At 35.4% G+C, this 22,371-nt stretch overlaps 1 protein-coding gene across 18 annotated transcripts in view; it reads right to left on the reverse strand.

Annotated features, from left to right (window-relative positions):
* Nucleotides 1-22,371, reverse strand: part of EMSY (EMSY transcriptional repressor, BRCA2 interacting) — a 95,483-nt gene that overhangs the window by 12,824 nt on the left and 60,288 nt on the right. For 8 of the 18 annotated variants that reach the window (XM_081155146.1, XM_081155145.1, XM_081155148.1 and 5 more), the window contains 6 exons: nucleotides 16,398-16,534; nucleotides 13,525-13,698; nucleotides 11,688-11,883; nucleotides 4,232-4,396; nucleotides 2,367-2,522; nucleotides 1,307-1,348 (listed from right to left, as the gene is read on the reverse strand). In XM_081155146.1, coding sequence (XP_081011272.1) covers nucleotides 1,307-1,348; nucleotides 2,367-2,522; nucleotides 4,232-4,396; nucleotides 11,688-11,883; nucleotides 13,525-13,698; nucleotides 16,398-16,534 — 870 coding nt within the window. The remainder of the gene's footprint in view (nucleotides 1-1,306; nucleotides 1,349-2,366; nucleotides 2,523-4,231; nucleotides 4,397-11,687; nucleotides 11,884-13,524; nucleotides 13,699-16,397; nucleotides 16,535-22,371) is intronic. The other 10 variants (XM_081155141.1, XM_081155135.1, XM_081155133.1 and 7 more) reach the window with 4 other exon arrangements.

Below are 22,371 nucleotides of genomic sequence, written 5' to 3' on the forward strand. Positions count from 1 at the left end.
AAACAGTATAAACATTCACCACTTCTTATCCTATAGAGCTTTAAAAATGCTTATATTTACTGAGAAACCAACTTTCTGAATCAGGGACAGAGTAAAAAACCCCTAGAAAATTAGCCAAGGATTTTGAGAATATCAAAACTCTCGCAATAATCCATGATTCTAATGCCCATATATCTTGATCTACAATTTCAAGTAGTAGAGGTTCCATACTTAGAAAAGTCATTAGTGGGGTAGCCAAGGGAAAGATGATCATTACAGAAATCAATGTATAAGTGCGATTTATGTGTTATAAGTACAGAACTTTAAAACTATCCAATGAAATATAAACAAGCTTTATTTATTTCTATAACACATTCTATCTATATTCAAAAATGCAATTTTTCTATTGTTGCTGTCTATACATATGCCTACATCTGATATAAGAGATTACAGGCAGCATCACCAGTCTTCTTTTATAAATGTACTGTAGTATCACAGTTTGCTTTATATGTACATTTTAAATTATATGAATTAATAAAATCTTCCGTATGTGCTTAACCAAACTGGGAAAAAAAGGAGTTAGGGTTTACATCAAAACAATTATTGAAATCATTTACAATGTGACTAAGAGAAAAAAAAAAATCATACTAATATTAAAATTAAGCAAGCAAATTAATGAAGTTTTTATTGATGAAAGCATCATCAGAAATGACATTTGAAAAATAAAGATAATTTCTGGTGAAATTGTCAGATTATATAAAACATTTCTGCTGTCCATACTAATCTTTATAATTACTACATTAATTTTTTTTATTAAGAAATGAGATGGATTTAATAGAAGACCAACCAAGACCATTTTAAAATAATTTTTATTCCAGATACTATAAATCTCTTCCCCAGAGTGCAGGAAAAGTTAAGATAAAACTAACACCCACTGCAGGATAATACAAGAGGCTAGGGCCAGGAAGCTGGCTTTGAAATCAAAGAAAATGTTCCATGTGACTGACGATATGATGGGAGGAGATTATGGAAGGAGGTCACAGAGTGAACATTTGGAAAACAGCTGAAGTGACCTTAATTGGGTCAAATAAATACCATAAAATAGTCGCTTATTTCTTTAAAGAACTCATTTTTTCCAATGTCAAACTGCTCATTTCTGAGAAACAACCCCACTATTCTGCAAAAGGAAAATCTCTCTTCCTTTTCTTTCACTGACTGGAGTTTCCCTTTCCTCTACCAGATCAGAATAGAGTGCATCCACTTAAGTGGTTCTCCCCCAATCATCTTTTATCTTTGGTTATACAACAAATGGATGCACATCACTCACCTAGAAGGGGAAAAGCAATCTCTGTCCCCTCATCACTGCGTTCTGAAAAGGGTAAGAATGGGAAGAAATCATAGGTCTTTTCATCTATTTGTGATAATTTAGTCTATCCACAGAAGTCAATACAGATTTCCCTAACATAGTGCCCTCTGCTTTATTTAGCTTTCTGCTAAATATCTCTAAAGTAAGATGCTAGATGGCTTTCCATAATCTTCAAATGGATTTTCTCATTTGGCAATTTAAAGCTGTTAGTCTTAATATCTCCTAAAATGATGCCAAAGAATTCCTTTTCTGCTTTGGTATTTACATCCTTCAAATATTTTTAACTTTATGTTCTCTTTTAATCACTGCTAAAGAATACTTAAGACAGGTGTTCTTTACATAGTGCCTCATAAGTCCTCTCTCCTAACCTCTAAATATTCACATTACTACTCTCTGAACTATTTCAAATCTCAAGGTAATGAAGTGTCCAAAACAGAAAGCAGTATTCCAGGTGTGGTCTCAAGAATCTGAGAGAAAGAATCTATTATCCTTCCTGCTCCATTCTCTATATATGCCATCCAAAAATCTCATTAGTGTTTTGCTTGCCAGACTATATTTTAAACAAATCCCTAATTCACTTTCCACCAGAACTCCTAAGTATTTATAAGAATTTTAAATTTTCCACATTATTTTCCTTTACATTAAAAAAGGGTTGGATTTTATACTCTCTTTCTCCCTTGATCCACCTCCTTCTCCCCCAAAATTAAAAAATTCAGATGCATAAAAATGTTTATTCTTAGATAAAAAATATTTATCCTCTGATAAATGTTGCCCTATATTCATAAATATTATTTATGATCAACTTGCAGTTTTATATCACTTGCAAACTGTAACAACCTATTGTTTTTTTCTGCCCTAGTTGTACAAGAGTAAATCCCAAGGACAAAGTGAAACTGCTCTCAGAGCAAACTGAAAAAGATCTAGAAATATAAAAAATATATTCTCCCCCAAACAAACCACCCCATGAAATCCAGAAAGGTAGCTCTCCTACCTTAATATTACTTTTTAAGAGGACACCTACCAGTAGTGATGTATTCAGCAACTAGTTCTGACTCTACCACAGCAATTGATGGACTCTCAGGAGAATGTCTCTTTTCCTGGGTCATCTGAATAGGCACTGCCATTTGACTCAAGTCAATAGTGGGTTGTCTTGGTTTAGATTCCAATTTTTCCTTTACTGCATAAAAAAGTCAGGGAAAAAGTTAACTTTTATTACAAATAAGTACCAAAACCAGAGTTGTCCATGGGAATAACGAACCAGACCTTCTGAGGTGTCACACTGGCAGTGACTAAGGAGACAATGAGTTGAAAAGAAAAAAGCAGACTGCTATGCAGGGCTATAGAATCCACAACTTGTGCAACCATACCCAGAAGCCTAGCAAAAAGGACTCATATGCAATGAGAGTAAAATACCTCCTATTATTATCAGACCAGACAGCTGGTTCTGCTTCTCTTAGACACTTTCCCCTTAGGAAATTTCCTTTACCCTTCGTCAAGGTGTCCCTGGTGCCCTTGCGCTCACCAACCTGAAAATAAGGGGCGAATAAGCAGTACAAAGCATGATCCCCATCCAGGCGCTCCTGCCCAGGACAGGACAACAGCGATCAATTTAACTTCATCTATCAAAAACTTAGGATGATCTCTAAAGATATGTTACAATGTTTCAATGACTTTAAAGAATAAAAATTTTCAACATTAGGGAAAAATGGCCTCTGTGTTCCTGCAAAAAATGTCTTATGGAATAGTCTGGAAACAGGAATGGTTTCCGTGGACAGATTTATTTTTCTATCTTATCACTTTTTCTACAGAATCTATTCATTTAGCTTCTACCCTCTTTAAGGCATTAATGAAAATGGATGAGTATGTCAAAAACAAGGAGCTGAGGAAATGACTAAGGTAAAAAAATAACACCAATATTTAGAAATGTTAACCAAAGACTTACACTAAATGCTAGTATTCTTGGGGTAGTGTAGAGTGGATGTTACAACGAACAGTAGTAACTAGTAATCAAGTCCACTGAATGATCATTCAGATTATTCCCACAAAGCATATAATGTGACAAAATCAAGATAATAATTTAAACAAAGAAAGTAAAACAGAACCAAAGAATACAAAAGTCATCCCACAAGTAGAGAGGACATTAATCTAGGAATCTCTCACTCTGCCACTAACCAACTGGGTAACCTCTCTAGATCTCAGTTTATTTATCCATAAAATGAAAGGGTTGGATGAGATCATTGTTAAGGCCCCTTAACTACTCTGACAATCTTTGACCTATTATAACAGAAAAGTCAGTATTTATAACAGGTTTTGCCTCGAGTTCACTGAACATATTTACTAACTAGAAATACTGATAGGATCTTGTTAATCAAAGATAGTTTTGCATGGAAGTAATTAAATTATACAAAGAAATAGAAGATAAAATTAAAACAAATTAGAATGCTAGAAAGGGCCATTAATGGTGTCTTATGAACATAAAACTGTCCCACCAATATCAAGGAGGATGACAGGGGCCCTTCAACCTGCCTCCTACTATTTTTCAATAGAACTGGCAACTGTACTGTATCTATTTTTCCACTTGGAAGTGACAGACCTATTCCTTTCTGGTAACAAGAGGCAACAGGATTGTCTACTGAAATCAGGAGATAAAGAAAGAGCTCTCCCATTTTTTTCCACCTTTCTACTGACTACATCTATCCTTCAGTACTCCTGTGCACATCTTAATGAACTGACAAATAAACAGACTGCACCAATGACTATAGACAAGTCCAGAGGGGGGAAATGTGCTCAAAATAATAACAAAGAAAATAGAACAGTGGTAGTATTTTAGCACAACCCATCTCTAGAGAAAACATGCTTCATTCAATTGAGCATGTGAATTCATACCTGTTGTCTGTTGGAGTTCTAATAGAGCTTTGATTGTTGAAGTAGCTGATTGTGATTCACTGGATACATCCTGATAAATTATGGTGGGGCTAGTCTCCATTGCAATCTCATGTTCTGACCAATCCTGACGCCGGGAAGCAATTACATGAACTACAGGCTGGGAATCTGTTTTATATTAGTTAAAAAAAAACAAACCCTATAAACAAAGTTTCTCTTAAAAAAAAAAAAAAAAAAAAAAAACCGTTTTTTTAAAATTTTGTATTTATTGTAAACTTCATGCTTTATCTCCCCAAGAAGACTTGTAAGCCCCCAGAGGGCATAATGTCTTTCATGTCTGTATTTACTTAATCCATTCATTAGTTCAACAAACTGGGCACCTATGTGCCAGAGTCTATATTTGGCACTGAGGATACAAAGGAGCTCACAGAATAATCAGAGGATTCTCAAGAAGCACACAATCTGGTTGGGGAGACAGACATGTAAAAAAGACAAATTACAATTCAATGTGATAACTGCTGTAATAAAATGCTGTGCATTTGTGTAAGTGGGTGCATATTTGTGTAGAGTAAGAACAAAGTGCTATAGGAGTCTTATTTTCCCCAATACATCTGAAAACATGCTCTGTATTCCAACCTCAGCATTCAGTCAACACTTATTGGATGACTGATTTACTGAAAGGAAATCCTGTCCAATGACAAGAATGGATAGATAATCTAGAAGCAGCCTGATATAATAAGGACACATAACATTTGGAGTTCAAAGTCTTATGTTACAGTCTCAACTCTATCAATCATTAGCAAGTTGATTCTTTGGGTCTTAGTGTCATTATTTCTAAAATGGCAACAATATAATCACTTCTCTACCTCACAGAATTTCTGAGGATATAAAGAAATCATATATATAGAAGAGTTTTATAAACTATAAAGGACAATAGAAATATTATTGCTGTGGTGGTGGTGGCCTGAAAGTGCTCAATTCTAAGACTTTTTGTTAGTTTCAAAATAAAGTACACCCTAATTCAAGGTTTATTATATTCATGCTATACCAGTATGCATGTAAATACTAAATGTGCATCAAATTGAGCAACAAATTATTTGAGTTTTCCATCTACAGAATAAGCAGGTTGGACTAGACTACTGTTAAGTTCCTAAACTCCTGTGTGTGTCCAAGACACCACACAGAAAATTATGCAGCATATTTAAAGGCATGATTCCTACTCCCAAGTTTGGATAATAATGGAGGAGACATAAAATAAAGATATACATATAGCTTTGTATTTTGGGGTAAAACCAAATGATTAGGGAAAATAAGGTAAATATATAGAAAGAAAAAGACTGCTCTGAATTGGAATGGTCAGTGAAAGAATCACAGAATAATAAAAAGAATTCACGTAGCCCTCAAAACAAGAATAAATAGAAAATAAGTTCAACCTCCTTCGAACATTATATTTTTGAAAACCACAAAGTTGTCCAAAAATGTTGGGGCAGGGGAAACAACTCTTCAAAAAAAACAATAGCCTTCCCAAAGAAAACAAAATCAGTATATAATAGATCTGGAATTTTTAATTACCATTAATAAGTTGTATTCCTCCCCCAGGGAAAAACACACACACACACACACACATACTAGGTAGGACATAAGCCACACGAGAGATGTGTAATTTCCATTAAAAGTCCCCAAAAATCTAGAAAATTGAAGGACACTATCCTGGAATACCAAATGCCATGTGAAGCATATAACAATTTTTCTTTACTCATTCTAAGTAGATATATAGAACTTAAACTTAAGAGAATTATATTAGGGAATCATTCTTTTTATATAACCTAAATTCTCAAATTTAAAAAATTCCATTGATGATATAAATTCCCCTTAGTTAGGTGAGAGGACCGATAGGCAAAGAAAGACTTGGCAACCGGACTCTATATACACTGACTATCTAGAAGCAAGCAAGGACTGTATTTGTAGAGGGATATGGTAGAAATAGACTAGAAAAGGAAGACAAATTTCCACTGAGAGCACCTATTAGAGACATCACCACAAATAACATCATCCCTTGGAGACTGGGAAGATCACTCTCTTTCTGCCCATACTCGGAAAGAGTAGCTGACCATCACAAAGTATTACTGCAACAATTGTGACACAGAATGAGAGAGTAAACCTAGATGTGATTTTCTTCTCTACCTTTGGCTTATGCTTAGTCTGGATAAATCTACTGCCTATCAAGTCTGATGCTGGGGTCAGAAAGTAATGACTGAGATACAGGGAGCCTTATCTCACAGTACCATTTGATTATGTGATTTGCATTCATCTTCTACATTTTTTTGAAAGTTTAATGGAGCCTGGCCGGGCGTGGCTCAGCGGTTGAGCATCGACCCAGGATCCGGGCAATCGGGGTTTAATTCCCGGTCAGGGCACATGTCCGGGTTGCGGGCTCCATCCCCAGTCGGGGGCATGCAGGAGGCAACCGATCAATGACTCTCTCATCATTGATGTTTCTATCTCTCTCTCTCCCTCTCCTTTCCTCTCTATGAAATCAATAAAGATATATTTAAAAAAAAAAAGAGAAAGTTTAATGGAAATTATACATCCCTGGTGTGGCACATGTTCTACCAAGTTTTTGTTTTGTTTTCTTTGGTGGGGGGTGGGGGAGGAATACAGTTAGCAAATGGTAATTAAAAATTCCAGATCTATTATATATTGATTTTGTTTTCTTTGGGAAGGCTGTTATTTTTTATTAATGACTTCCCTATGTCTTTTGAAGATGGTGGCCTGCTGACCCTGAGATATCTTTCCCCACAAGTCACTTAACAAATATTTATTAAATACCTACCACATGTTAGATACTAGAGATACACACTATACTGTCACATCCAAAGGCAGACTCAGGCATCTCTATGAAAGAATGTCTCCTATATCCTTTCTATAAAATGCCTATATCACACTTTCATAAAATCATAAGATCTGTCAGCTAGAAAAGATGTAAAAGTTTGTTTAGCATTCTCATCAATCCTAGGCCATAACCTTCACAAAGTATCACCACCAGTGTGGGAACTCTGGCACCAGAGAACTCACTACTTCCCAAAACAGTTTCCTTCCCATCTCTGCACAGTTATGACAATTATAAAATACTCTTATATGGAGCAGAAGGTTTTCCTAGGACTTCTATCCAATGGTTCTAGTTTCCATCCATGTATCCACAAAGACCAATTCTTTTCCCTCTTCCACATCACGGTCCTCAAAATCACTGATGACAGCTTCCATGCCCCCGCAACCCAACCCAATCTTCATCTTCTCATCCATGATAAATGTTCTGTCTCCACTAACCATTCCTCAAATAAAAGGATTCTCAGATGCCTTACCATCTAAACCATTTCAGTAAATCCAAGATGTCTACACCCCTCTATGATGTAACATGTACCTTCCCTCTGAAGTACTATCATAAAGCCTAAGGCCTTTATAGTATTTAATTGCCTAGACAGCATTGCCCAAAATGTTCCAGAGAACATTAGTTTCTCAAGATGGTCTACAAAAGAAGGGTTCCATGGTCAAAAAGTTGGGGAGCATTTTACATTATGTACTGTACTCTTCATCTTTCACAATATATATTAGCACATAACAGCTTTGAAAAGTTCTGCAATAAGTATGTTTTGCTTAACTTGGATTTATTTCCCACCTTCACCATGACTGCCCAGATCATGAAGCTTCTAGAAGAATCATCCTAGAAACCAAGCTGTGGCCTACTTAAAGCAATGTCTTAACAGGATGCATTTTTCTATTTGCCTCATGCCCTGTTCCATCTTAAATCTCTACCCTGGATTTCTTCTCCTTGTTCTCTTCCATTTTACTTCAAGTAATCCTGTATGCTATCTAACCCACCTTAAAACTTTTTGGAAATAAACAGAATATAAGAAAAGGAACCTTTAATATTTTTTCTTTTTTAAAAATCTGGAACCCCTTAAGTCTAGCCTATTCATAAGTAAGAAAGGGAAAATAAAGAAGATCCAATTAGGAGGAACAGTTCAGGAGCTGTGAAGGGTATATGTCAATCTTCAGTAGGTGGCCTAGGCAAGTATGGTCTTAATCCATTAGTCTTGGTCATCTATCTGTCTAACAAGATCTAAAAATACTCCATATGTATACCACTTAAAAGGCCTACCCACAAGATCAGAGGAAACTCCAGAAAGGAAACAACATTTTGGACTCAGGAAACAAAAATGGGTTTATAAGGCTGAAGCTTACACTATGCCACAGATACTATGATTGCTGTTTGTTCATTCAGTGAAACTTTTACTGAGTGTCTACTTAGTGCTAGTTTAGCTAATTATTGGATATATAGAGATAACTATTACCCCTGCCCTTAAGAAGCTAGTAGCCTTTTGGAAAACAATTATTCTAAACAAACAAATAGTACAAAATAAAATGATCAATGATAAAATAGCTGGTAGTACAAAGCAATTCTGGAAGCATAGTGTAGAAGCAATGATAAACTCTCCAGGGTGATCTAAAAAAGTGGTACAGCAAGGTGGAGAGGAATGCCTCTATTCTAGCCCATGAAGAGCTAGTTTAGGAATAAGGTATAAGGACTAAACTGTTCCTCCTTGGGGGTGGGAGACAATGGGAAAAATTTAGAAACCAAAAATAGAATCAAGAAATTCCCCTGGCATAAGAAACATTCTTATTTCCAGGACCTGTGCAAGAGAAGTATTCCAAAAAAAGATCTGAAATTTTAAAAAAAAGGTTGATTCATTTTTATAGTAGAATGCCAACTATCAAATATATAAATAATGGACTTTAGAAAATCATCAATAGATGCTAAAACTAGTAGACAAATGTTTTAATGGAGAACATGGTATTTATATAGTCTCAAAGTATCTCCCCACAAATTAATATAAATCTCAAAGGAAAATATGGTAACTTCATAATACAAAAAAGGGGAAGACATCACTTTAGCCAATTGATAAGCATTAACATCATCAATACTGGGACAAAATGACATCATGTGCCTACTGATGAGAAAACTAAAGACACAACATTGCCTCTGTGGAATTCCTGCTGAATCTAATCAAGAGGAAGCATCAGACAAAAACAAATAAGAATATTCTACAAAGTAACTGATCCATACTCTTTAAAAAATGTCAAGGTCGAGAAACACAAAGGTTGAAGGATTATCCAAAGTAAAAGGAAAATGAAGATTCATGCCAATTAAATGCAACTAAATGTAATGCATGGTCCTAAATTAGATTGTGGACTGGGGGAAAAAGTATAAAGAACATTATTGCACAGTTGATGACATCTGAAAGGAGTACAGGTTACAGAATCATAGCATTAAATTTCTTGATTTGATAACTGCATTTTAGTTATGAAGAGACTAACCCTTAAGAAATACAAACCTACAAATGTAAGTATTTAGAGGTAAAGGACATGACATCTACGACTTGCTCTCAAATAGTTAAGAAATTTAAAACTTGTAAACACACTGGGAGTGGGGGCAGGGCAGAAAGAGAATCAACAACAAAGCCAATAGGGCAAAATGTAAACTAGTGGTGAATCTAGGTAAAGAGTATACACAGGAGTTCTTTTTACTCTTCCTGCTACTTTTTCCTAAGTTTGAAATTACATTAGAAGAAAATGTTGCTATGATGGGGGGGCGAGGAGGCTGAAAAGCACAAAGCAATATAAAAAAAAAAGGGACCGCTAGGTAGTGCTTAGATTCCTAGTAGTTATGAGCCTCATATTCTCTGAAAAACAGCATGATTTTAGACTGACCCAAACCTTTATCCCTTTCTCTTTAAGTCACAGCATATAGATTCCCAATCTCTTGTCTTTGTGAGAATGTAGTAAGGAGCTAGACAAGGATATAGGGGAAAAAAGCAAAAGCAGATGATAAAAACTGGCTTTATAGTCAATTATATTAGATAAGCCTATTATGAATTAAAAACATTTCTGTATTACAGAATATTTTTAAAGAAACACAATGAAAGATAGAGAACTAATAAATAAACACAGATGATATCTGTATTATAATAGATCAAAGAGCAGACAACCTTATACTCAATCACATCTAGAAATAGCCATTGTACCATGAGAGCTCCCTTAGGAAAAGAATAATTTCAAAAGATAATCTGAGATTCCATATATAAAGACATCTACTGTTCATGTCTCCCTTTTAGCACCAACTCATAAGCTAAATATTTTACATATTTTATAAAAATGAGTGACATGTTCATTTATTAAAATCAACTTTTTTATTTACTTTGAATTGATAAGTTTTCAAAGACCATTTCAAATGCTACTTCCTTCATGAAGCTTTCTCATCCTCTCCTCACTGGAGTGTGAACTTTCAGCCTTTGGCATTTTTTGTTATTAATAAAATTTAGTTATTAATAAAATTCTTATACTGACGTTGTACATATATTTTTTTATCCCCTATTCTAGAGCTTAAGCTCCTAAGGGGCAAGAATTATATTTTACTCAGCCTTTGTAGGGTCTAGCATAATGCTTAGTACATAGTATAAACTAATAAATAATTCTCAAATTGAATTAATGGAATAATTAGCAATTTGAACCATTTAAGACTAACATGAGAGATCCTATTGAAGAGTTAAAGTAATAAAGTGTTTGCACAATATGAAGAATCTGTATTAGGAAAGTGTCAACAAAGCACTCCAGAAAGGATAATGGGTAGGCAGGGAGAGGAAATAGAGTGAACAGGAATGATCAAGGGAAGACAACCAACTTTGCTTAGATGCATCCGAGTGCATAAGCATAGGCATAACACTGCCTGATAATAAGAGTGATTTAAGGTAACTGAGTACTAGATTTGTATAAGGTCTCAAAGATTATGATCATGAGTTAATTTCAAGAGACTTCCTAGAAGAACAAAACAATTAAAACAGCACTGAGGACCAAAAAGCTTCCCTACTATGAAGTATGGCTTCATAGCCCCTAGTTAGGAGAGCCATACAATTATTATCTAAACTGGGATACCTTTGAGAGTGAAAGGGAATGCTATTAATAATTATGCTAGAACAGACATAAACTAGGACTTGTCCCATGCAAAACTGCAATGTATGATCACCCTACTTACAGCCAGCCCACTTGTAGCTACCTCTGGCCACCTTGATTCTTTTTCAAGATTCGGCAACTTTCTTGCATACTTCTACCTACCCAAAGAAAACAGGAGGAATCATAGCTCTAAGCAGTTTGATAATACCTACCTGTCAAAATCATCATCTAAAGTATACCAATTATTTGATGAACATATGCCATGCAGTAAAGAATGGTAAGCCTTACCAAAAACAAAACTTCAGCTCACTAATTACAGATCAAACAAAATTTTTTAAAAAATCAAAAGAAGTGACAAATCGAAGCATACATGTTTGTTTAAAATTTCTAGATGCAACTATTTTGGAACTAGGGCACTATGTCAGCAGTAATTATATAAAATGGATCTTACCTTGGGAACTTTGGGAGGACTCTGTAGAAGACGAACTATCTGTGTAATTCTGTGGTTCTTCTTTTCCCTCCTGAATAGAAGAATTACTGGCCTCTGCCACCCTGGACGCTTGCTGTAATGTTTCTGTGACCAGCTGCCTTGTTTGTTCACTAACAACTGTGGCTTGAAATGTTACTGGTTTGGGTTTAATAAGAACCTAGAAGAAAAGCAGAAATATTTCCAGTTTAAATTTTAGAGCACAATTTAAAATGTTAAACTTCTGGGTCATGAACAATAATATTTTCCTGGTGTGGGAAACAGCATTCTGTACATTTACTATGCTTTGGGCACAACATTGTTCATCAAAGACTAATTCAATCTATGAACTAATTATAGTCAAGCCACATAAAACGTTTTAAGTGGTACATGCCAGATTAGAACAGCCATGACTCTGACAAGAGCTTTTGCCCCTGTTTTTTCTTGCCTATGATGTCTTTAGGAGTCATTTTACAATCTAGGCTATATAGCAGAAATGATAGTCACAAGCTAAGAATGACAGAACAGAAAGATACAAGGATCCTAGATTCCCAGCTTTTTGTGCCACAATAATAGCCCCAGATTTCCCCACTCTGAACATTGATTAACATAATAAAAATAAAACTATAATTTCTTTAAGTCACTGTTCTTGGGGTTTCTATCATTAGCAACCAAATGAAATACCTAATTGACACATGTGTACAAAGTAATCTTGCTTGGGACCTAAATCATCTTCAAAGAAATCCCCAGAGGAACAATGATGCAGTCAACTATTAGAAGCAATATGGAACATGTGGCAGATCAACTCTTGGTAAAGGTGAAAACCAGACACTTAAAGCAAGTGAAATGGGAAAAATTTTTCAAAGTGAAGCATTCCTCTTCAAAATTTGGACTCTAGGAGTTGACTTCAATTGGGTGCATGGAGTAAAAATGTTAACTCACCACATTTATTTTTTATTTCTTTCATATACGAGATTCTAAACCTTTTCAGACTCTATTAAGTCACCCATTTCCACGAATTCAAGAATGAAAATATAATACAAGTTAGATGATGGAGGAAATACAATTGTTCCAGTTGAACTTTAAAGGCAATTTGGACTTATTTCTAATCACCAAACTTACTTGTTTAGATAGTAAACTTTCTGACTATAATTCTGAGGGAATCATATTCTAAAGGCAAATTATCATTTTATAGGTAAATTACGACCTTTCACAAAAATTCTAGTACAGCATTTCTCAACCAAAGCTGACTTTGCTTCCTTTGATATTCTCAGACATCATGTAAAATAAACAGAAGCCCAGCAACATAAGATTAATTCCTGAGCCTCAATTTCCCAGGCAAATTTCCAGAAAAGTTCCCTTAGTAGTAGAAAAATGAACAGATCTCTAGCTTCTCCATTATTTAGGTTTCAAGTAAAGCAAATTTTTTAGGTAAGTTAAGTGCTTTTGAAAGCCATATTAGCTTATAAAAAGTAAATACTTTTCTCTGAGAGATTTGGAATAACTACCATTTTCCCTCAATAACATACTCCACAAATAACAATATAAAACTTCAACAAATTTTATTCCAAGGAGATTCTTTTCTCCAATTTTTGCTCATAACATGACACAAATATTTAGATATTTAAAAAAAGCACTGAGAAGTGAAACACAGGTTTTGAAAATAGATGGAAAATTATGATAATTATACACATGCAGTCATAATTTTTTATAATTTGATCTTTTACATATTACTGATCTTTTCATTCAAATTTTTACCTTGGAATTTTAGGAATTTAAAATATATCTGAGCCAAGAAAAATCACCATATCTTATAGCATACCTGTGTTTTCCCTTGCTGCCCATAAACAATTTTTGTTGGGATGATTTTAGCTGCTGGTTGAACTGTAGAACCTATTCCTTTTGGTTGAGTTACAATCATTTTGGTGATGGGTCTTGTAGCAGTGATGATGGCTGGCTTTGCTCCCGTTGGCACCGTCTGAATAGTCTTTTCTCCCTAAATTGAAGTCAATATTATATGAGATTTTATAAGCACTTAAATGACAAAAACTGTCCTTTTACTGAAAAATCACAGAAAGATTTTACCAGGACGATGGGAAAAAGAGCTATAAATTGTGTAACAAAGTACAATGTTTCTAGGTGATCGACAATCCTAGACTTAGTTGAAATGATCTTAGAAGTCATCTAACTTTCTATCCAAAGAAGGCATTAATTATTTCTTGATGAGTGAATAAAAAGAATTACTGACAGAAGAATACCTATTATACTGTCTCATTCATAGAATACATATATTAAAAGTGAGAAAATTATAGAAAAATATATACTGAAATGTTAACAATGATAGAGTTGGGACTACAGGTCTTGTCCTATCCCATATTCATCTTTATTTTCTAATTTATCTAAAATGAACATTTATGTAATAAAGAAAATTACTGTGTATGACACCAATAACTAAATGTACACATATAAAATAAACTGCCTAAGTTCCCAAAAATAAATTAGAAGAATAAATAGCAGAATGTCTATGTGAAAAAGTATGGGCAAGAGATGAAATCAGCAAAGATTTAACATTCTGCTCGGCCAGGCATGGCTCAGTGGTTGAGCGTCGACCTAGGATCCCAGAGATCACGGTTCGATTCCCGGTCAAGGCTCATGCCCAGGTTGGGGGCTCGATCCCCAGTCAGGGGCGTGCAGGAGGCAGCCGATCAACGACAACGCTCTCATATTGATGTTTCTATCTCTCCCTCTCCCTTCCTCTCTCTGAAATCAATAAAGATATATTAAAAAAAAAAAAAAAAAAGATTTAACATTCTTTCTGAGGCTATATGGGAAAATACAAAGGAAAACTTAGGGCATTTCCCACGTTTTAGTACTAGTATGTTACTAATATCACTTTAGTCTATTGACTAGATAGCTTAAGCCCATTAACTTTTCACCATTTTCTACATTTTCATCTGCTTTATTCTTAAGTACCATTTTCTGGTCACTTGTGGAGTCAATACTTGAACTTAATTAAATTAAATTCAAACACAGTAATTTTACCAAATTATTAAAATTAAAAAAATTAAAATCCATAAATAAAAAGGGAAGGACCTGAAATATTTCACCTTATCAGTTTTTCTTAATTTTTAGTCATTAAATGTGTCTGTCTAAACTTAACAGCCAGTAAAAACAAAGCACCCACGTGAGCTGGCAAAAAGGTAATCACAATGAACTTAAAGCCAAAATTATTACAAAACTCACAAGATTAACTATCTGCTATAATTATCTGGGGGAAACATAAAGTGTCTGCCAATTGTGTGCTTACTTATTTTAACACACACACTCCCTTCACAGCTTCAGCTCTGGAAAGAGCTCTAGTTCATTTGCCAAGAACCACTGGTTTGCAAGCGGGCATGCCTATCTATTAAAATGGCTAGATGGGCCCTGTCCAAGTATAATGAAACCATTCAAAGCCAATTCAAAACCAACTAGGAGGCTATTTTTTGAAAAAGCTCTTCTGGTGTGCGTGTGAACATGCACAGGAGAGCAAGTGGTTAAGTACAGGTGCATGTACACGTGCGGTAAAGAGGATAGTCTTATACTCTTTTCTGCTTATAACTATCATGTTCTGTGTCAAACTGTTGCTATTAGATATATCTAGCAGTTAGGATTCACAAATAACTCCTAGATTTGCATGACCTTAGGACCTATGTTGCATGGCAACCACTCTTAAATAGAAATTCTATGAAATTACAAACCAGACTATAAAGGCTTCTGAAAATCTAAATTCTAATCCTGTATTTACTTTTGGCTTACTAAGTGAATTCATGCCAGGAATAATCTATGTCTTCCCACATGATGAAAAAATCTAACACTGGACCCCTACCAACCCTGTAAAGACTGTGACATCTAGCAGCTATAAGAGATCTTCTATAATGAAATATAGTATTCTTTTTCAAACAAAGTAGGGACATTACCAAACCTAAACAGTTAAGTACAAAGAGTAATAACAGTAAAAAAAAAAAAAAAAAAAAAAAAAAGAAACAACACTGAGGACTTCCTATATGCCAGACACTGTTCTGAGCACTTTCAATACAGCTACCAGTTAGTGAAAAAACTCACTGGTAGAGATTACCATCCTCAACACATAAATGATGAAATTAAGGATAAAAGAAGTTGAATAAGTTAGCCAAGGTCAAACTATGATCCTGAGATACCCAAGGTTTATCTAACTCCAAGCCTCTTAACCACTACCTATAAATATAAATAAAACTAAATGAATCTGTTATCTGAATTTTTTTACTAGCTCCAAAGTAACAAATCCCTATCAATTAATTTAGTCATAATCCCAAATATTTCTCTTTTTCCAGCCTAGGCTAAATACTAGGCCACTATCTACTGGCCATATGCAGGAATAAAATTATCCTCTAAAAGAGGTCCTCTTGTAGTTAAGCTAGTGGAATCCTCCATCGGGACCAAGCTAAGCATCTAAACCATTGTCATAAACAACCTGGGTATTGGCAACATGTTTTAGAAATTACTGTGAAAAATGGCATCAGTAGATGGTGTTTTAACAGTTATTACATCACAGTGGTGGTAAATCAAGCCATTCTGGCTATTGTGGGGTTGTGAAGTTCTTAAGCAAATATTTGCATAGCTGGTCTTTCAAGTCCTCAGTGGATTGCTGAGTCTGTAGTTCATGGTCTTACTTACTCCAGCATTTAGCAATGTTGTGACAACGTTTTTGCCCGGGAGGCCTTGAATGGTTGTTCCTTTTCCTGTAGTCTTTTGTACAACAATCACATTGGGCTTGGAAGTCATTGGGATTGTAGTGATTTTGGTAGTCGTTCCTTAGAGAAGGGGGAAGAAAAGGAGGCCTGAGTTAAGGACTAGTGATATTTGATTATTTCTGTTTATGTAGTACACAATTAACACATTGTAATCAATGTCATCCCAAGAGGACGTGAAGGCTGTCATGAGGAGGAAATGAAGGCGTAGAATAGTAAATTACAAGTTGTCCTAGAATGAGAGAATATTAAGAATTGACTCTTACAACAGTCATCTTTTTGGAACCTGAAGACCTACACATCAAACTCAGAACCTAAAAATACCACTATCAGTTTCGCCATCAATATTCCTCTCCCAACTAGTTAACTGAAACACATCAGAATGTCTATTCCATGACATATATTTCCCCCAAATTCAGTATCACATATCTATGTGACTAGTGTGATGGGAAAACTCTTCAAAAAGATCATAAAAAAGAGGTAGTTAAATGCTTATCAAAATTCACATTACACTCTAGAGAAAATGTATCAAAAAAAGACAAAACAAACAGTGACTCACAGACTAAGTTACAGATTAAACATGAGCTCTTAAAATCTGCAGCACTCTAAAAAGTGAGGATGAAACTCATCTATTAAGATCTACTTAGTAGAGCTGTATCTACTGACCCAAGCATTGTATTATCTTGCCCTCTCCCCCACATCGTTCCACATCTGCTTCTCTCCTACCTATTAAATCTATCTACCTATCAAATTTGTACCCTATATTCTTCTAACTGTCCAAGTTGGAAATACTGGTGCAAATCTTTGATTCATGCATTCTTCACTCCATGTATCCCCCAATAAAATGAAAGCCTCTTGAGGTCCACACTGTATCTTTTCATGTCACTGATTCCTCAGTGTGTAGCACACAGTGTATGGCAAGTACTCAGTAATGAATATGTGAATGAACTCAATTTGTCACCAACATATGTCTTCTTCAAAATGTTATCAGTATCAGCTCAATAGACAAGCCCTCACCTCTTTTGGCTTCCCATATTTTCTCTCCATTTCAACTTTCTCTATCATGCAAATAGTTCTAATGGTCCCTGTCATAGCAAACATCCCTTAAAGAAACAAAACAAAAAATAAAAAAACCTAATGTAATCATGTCAAGAACCCAGAACACATAAAATTGGTTAAAAACCTCCCTAATCCCTCTTGTATCTAGTTCCAACTTCCCATTTTGATTTTCAGATTCCTGTATGATCTGGCCCTTAATCTACCAATTTGATCTTATCTGTTCCTACTCCATGATACACACCATAAACTCTAGTCTAACGTAACTTCCTTCACTATGGCTTCCTATTACCTACCACATAAAGCCCAAACTCCTCTGCTTAGCTTTCCAGGTTCCATCAGGCTTTAATTTTCAGGATTATCCAATATATACCTCTCCTTCAGTGTTGGTTTTCACATTGGTACTTGAACATATCAGTCTCAATGCGAATTCTGTGCCTGTAACTTCCTCTGTCCATGGAAACAGGCAAGCCATATTTTTCTTCTATAGGCTTACATATCATTCATTAAATGACTACGCAAAGAACAGGTACTCATTAAAAACATGACTGATTAACATACTCTCAAAGAGAAACATTAAACAAAATTTTATTTTCTACTGAAAAACCTTAGAATTTCTTAGTAGAGATTTAAAAATAAGATTGTATTAAGAATAAAAATATTCTAGTTATATGTCAATTTTTGGTAATCTTGTTACAATATCTTTGTAATATGCTTGCCATCATCTAATATCTCATCAATCCAAGATAACACTCAGGTTACACAAAAAAGCACTTTTATCTATGCACCCCCACTTCACAACTGTTTCTTCCTTTATCTGTATCTAAATAGTAGGCTAAGAGCCACAAAAACCAAGCTGCCCATTACTCACCTATATCAACCCCAGTCCCTCATGTGTGACTGATTATGATGCTTCCCTTTGGCAATGCAGCCTTGCCAAATTTGGGCCAATAAAAAATTTTTAGAAAGTAAGCATTAAAAGCTAACTCAAGGAAATGTAAACCAAGCTTTAACTCTACACCAAAGTACAAGGACCACCAGCTTAACAAAATGGGGTGGGGGAGATGTTAGAAAATAGAAGAAAAAGGCATAGCATGAAGCAAAGTAAGTACAGCATTATATTGAAATATAATACAATTTATGACTAGAATTATCAAATTATAAAACTCTGTAATAGTCCAGTGAGCATGTTTCTGTATCTCAGGTGATACCTATGTTACACTGAAGAAAGCAGTACAACTCATTTTTTATAAAGGACTTCCTCTATGCTTTCATAGAATTCAGTCTATAGTTCTCATGTTACAACAGGATGTATACAAGTTTAGCATTCTTTAGGGCAGAGAATGTACCTCATGTACGTCCCTATGTATCACAGCACCCCACCCAGCATCTGATTCATAGTGTATCAGAGTACCCATTTACATATATAGTCTTACTTATAAAGAGTCAAGATGGATTGGGTGCAAATAACTGTGAATCACATTTGGATCATGGGCTATGACCCTGATGCATTCCAGGGATTCTTATTTAAAAATAAGGTATCTATAAAAGTTTGAGTTGGCATGGCTCAGTGGTTGGGCATCAACCTACGATCCAGGAGATCGTGGTTCCATTCCTGGTCAGGGCACATGCCCAGGTTGCGGGCTCCATCCCCAGCAGGGGGAGCGCAGGAGGCAGTCGATCAATGACTCTCACCATTGATGTTTCTATCTCTCCCCCTCTACATTCCTCTTTCTGAAATCTATAAAAATATATTTATAAAAAAAAAAAAAAGTTTGAGTATTATGGTAGGTTCGCTTGAAGAACACAAATTTTACTATTATTTACTACTTACTATTGACCCAGATTTTACTATTCACAGATTTTTTTCAGTGTCTGCAATCAATTTTATTTAATATCTAAACACATACACTTCTCAGTCTCTCTACCTTTCTCACCCAGTCCTCCAAGTCCCGTCCCCCTAGTTACCATCAGTCTGTTCTCTGTATCTGTGAGCCTGCTTCCGTTTTGTTTGTTCATTGTTCTTTAGATTCCACATATAAGTGAAATCATATGGTATTTGTCTTTCTGTGACTGGCTTATTTTATTTAGCATAATATCCTATAGGTCCATCCATTCTGTCACAAATAGTAAGATTCCATTATTTTTTATGGCCAAGTAATATTCCTTTGTATATATGTACCATAGCCTTTTTTATCTCAGATTCTTAAGTCACCCTAACAATCTTGGTCTCTTGGGTAATGTTTTTTTCTTCCAACCACAGTTTACATTCAATACCATTCTGCATCAGTTTCAGATGTACAGCAAAGTGGCCAGAAAACCATGCACTCTGCAAAGTGGTCCCCCCACTGCCCCAAGTATCCATCTGACCCCATACCCAGTTATCTCAACATTACTGACTTACTGTCTTGGGTAAAGTTTTATGTTGTTTTGCTCAAAGATAAGCAAATTAATAAATGAATTAAAAAGTATATATTCCCTGGCTGGGTGGCTCAGTTAATTGGAGTGTTGTCCTGTGCACCAAAAGGTTGCAGGTTCAATTCCTCGTCAGAGCACATACCTAGGTTGGGGGTTTGGTCCCCGGTCAGGGCGCATAATAAAGGCAATCAATTGATGTTTCTCTCTCTTCCCCTTCCTTTCTCTCTAAAAAAAAAATCAGTAAGAAAACATATCCTCAGGTGAGGATTAAACACTTGCTCCCTGCCTGGACACTGTACTAAAGAGATTAAGACAATCAGCGCTGGCTGGGGGGTTCAGTTGACTGGAGTGCTGTCCCATACACCAAGAGGCTGCAGGTTTGATCCCCAGTCAGGGCACATACTTAGATTGCAGGTTTTGGTTTTTTTAAATCCTCGCCCAAGGATATTTTTTCCATTGCTTTTCAGAGGGAGTGGAAGAGAGGAGGAGAGACAGAGAGAGAGAAACATCAATGTGAGAGAGAGGTGAGAGACAGACACCAATTGGTTGCCTCCCGCATGAGCCTCGACTGAGGGTGGGGATCGAGCTCACAACTGAGGCACTCGAAACCCTTCAGTCCATGGGCCGGAGCTCTAACCACTCAGCCAAGCCGGCTAGGGCAAGGTTGCAGGTTTGATCCCTGGTCAGGGCACACAATGCCCTGACCAATGTTTCTCTCTTATATAGATGCTTCTCTCTCTCTCTCTCTCTCTCTCTCTCTCTCTCTCTCTCTCTCTCTCTCTCAAAATCAACAAAAACATACCCTCAGGTGAGGATAAAAAAAAAAGATTAAGAGAATCAAAATCAAGTTTTGCCATTGTCAAGGTTCTTTGTAATCCTCTCAGTCAAGATAGTGAGTTTGCCTCTGAAGGATCCAATCATCTGCATAAAATATGCATGATTCTTCAACCAATCCTCAAAAAAACTCACAAAAAAAACATATATATGATAGTTTTTTATATACACATGTAAGTAAATATTTGACTCTATTAAGATATGAGTTAAATAACTGCAAAAAAGTCATGCTTTCCATTTAATTGCTTATTCCAAAAAGAAAAACTTGATCTTTTAATTTATTATTATTATTTAATCTTCACCAAGGATATTTTTTCCACTGCTTTTCAGAGAGTGGAGGGGGGCGGAGAGAGAGAAACATTGATGTGAGAGAGTCACACTGATCGGTTCACTCCTGCATGAGCCCTGACTAGGGCCAGGGATCGAGCCTGCAACCGAAGTACATGCCCTTGGCCGGAATCAAACCCGGGACCCTTCAGTTCGTGGGCTGATGCTCTAACCACTGAGCCAAAGTAGCTGGGGCTGAAAAACTTGACCTTTTTAGAATATACTTTGGAAGCATGAAGTTACTTTCTAGGATATCATACAAAGGAAATAAGACCTTTACATAATAATATGTGTATAATAATGTTCATCACAGGATTATTGATAATGACCAAAAAAAATTGTAAGCAACCTAAAATATTCAACAATAAGAAAATGGCTAAATTGTGGTGCATCAGATGAGGGGACACTGTTGTAGCCACTAAGCAGGGGTGGAGAGACATCAAAATATATTTAATGGAATGGAAAATATTATTATTATATAAAAAAAGATTAAAATTTATTATATTAGCTCTCAATTTTAATATATACTAAATATATACATATAAATATATATACACACAACCGCAAACACATTTATACAAAAAATGAATAGAAAAAGGAATGAACAGAAATATATATACTTGAATTTCAACATATTTCTCTGGATGGTGAAAATTATAAGTTTTTTATTTTCTTTGTATCTTTCTATATTTTCCAAATTCCCCACAATGAGGGAAAAACTCTCATTTTTAAAAGTCTTCTATTCTTACAGCTAGATATTTTCGTGTATTTTTTAAAAAGTGTTCTTTTTCTGTTGGGGAACAGTGATAGTGTGGGGGTGGGGTAGATACAGACTCTAGAATCCAGCATCTGCTCATGGATGAAAGCACAAAACTGTCTAAATTCATCCAGCCAGGCTTACCAGTTTACTATAAATAGACAATCTGGAACTGAAAACTACTAATAAATTAATCTATAATCCTAGTACTATGGAAAACAAGAACATTATAAAATAAGAGAACTGTCTTCAGAGAGGATATTGATATATAACCTAAGGTTCAGTTTAGAACAGCCAGAAATGAGAGTTCTAGAATAAAAGTGTGAAACAGTGAGGCAGAGGTCAAGACAAAATGAGCTCCATGCAATAAAGTTGTTTCAACTGTGCGCCAAGTCTATCATCTAGTGCTGAAAAATTTAAGAACTCCTCTCATGTATACCCATACACTTGAAACAGCAACTATGAGCTGCTTTGTATTTAAATAGAAAGGTAGATAAAATGTATACAT

Source organism: Miniopterus schreibersii, assembly GCF_964146895.1.
Source record: "Miniopterus schreibersii genome assembly, chromosome: 12".
NCBI classification, from domain to species: domain Eukaryota; kingdom Metazoa; phylum Chordata; class Mammalia; order Chiroptera; family Miniopteridae; genus Miniopterus; species Miniopterus schreibersii.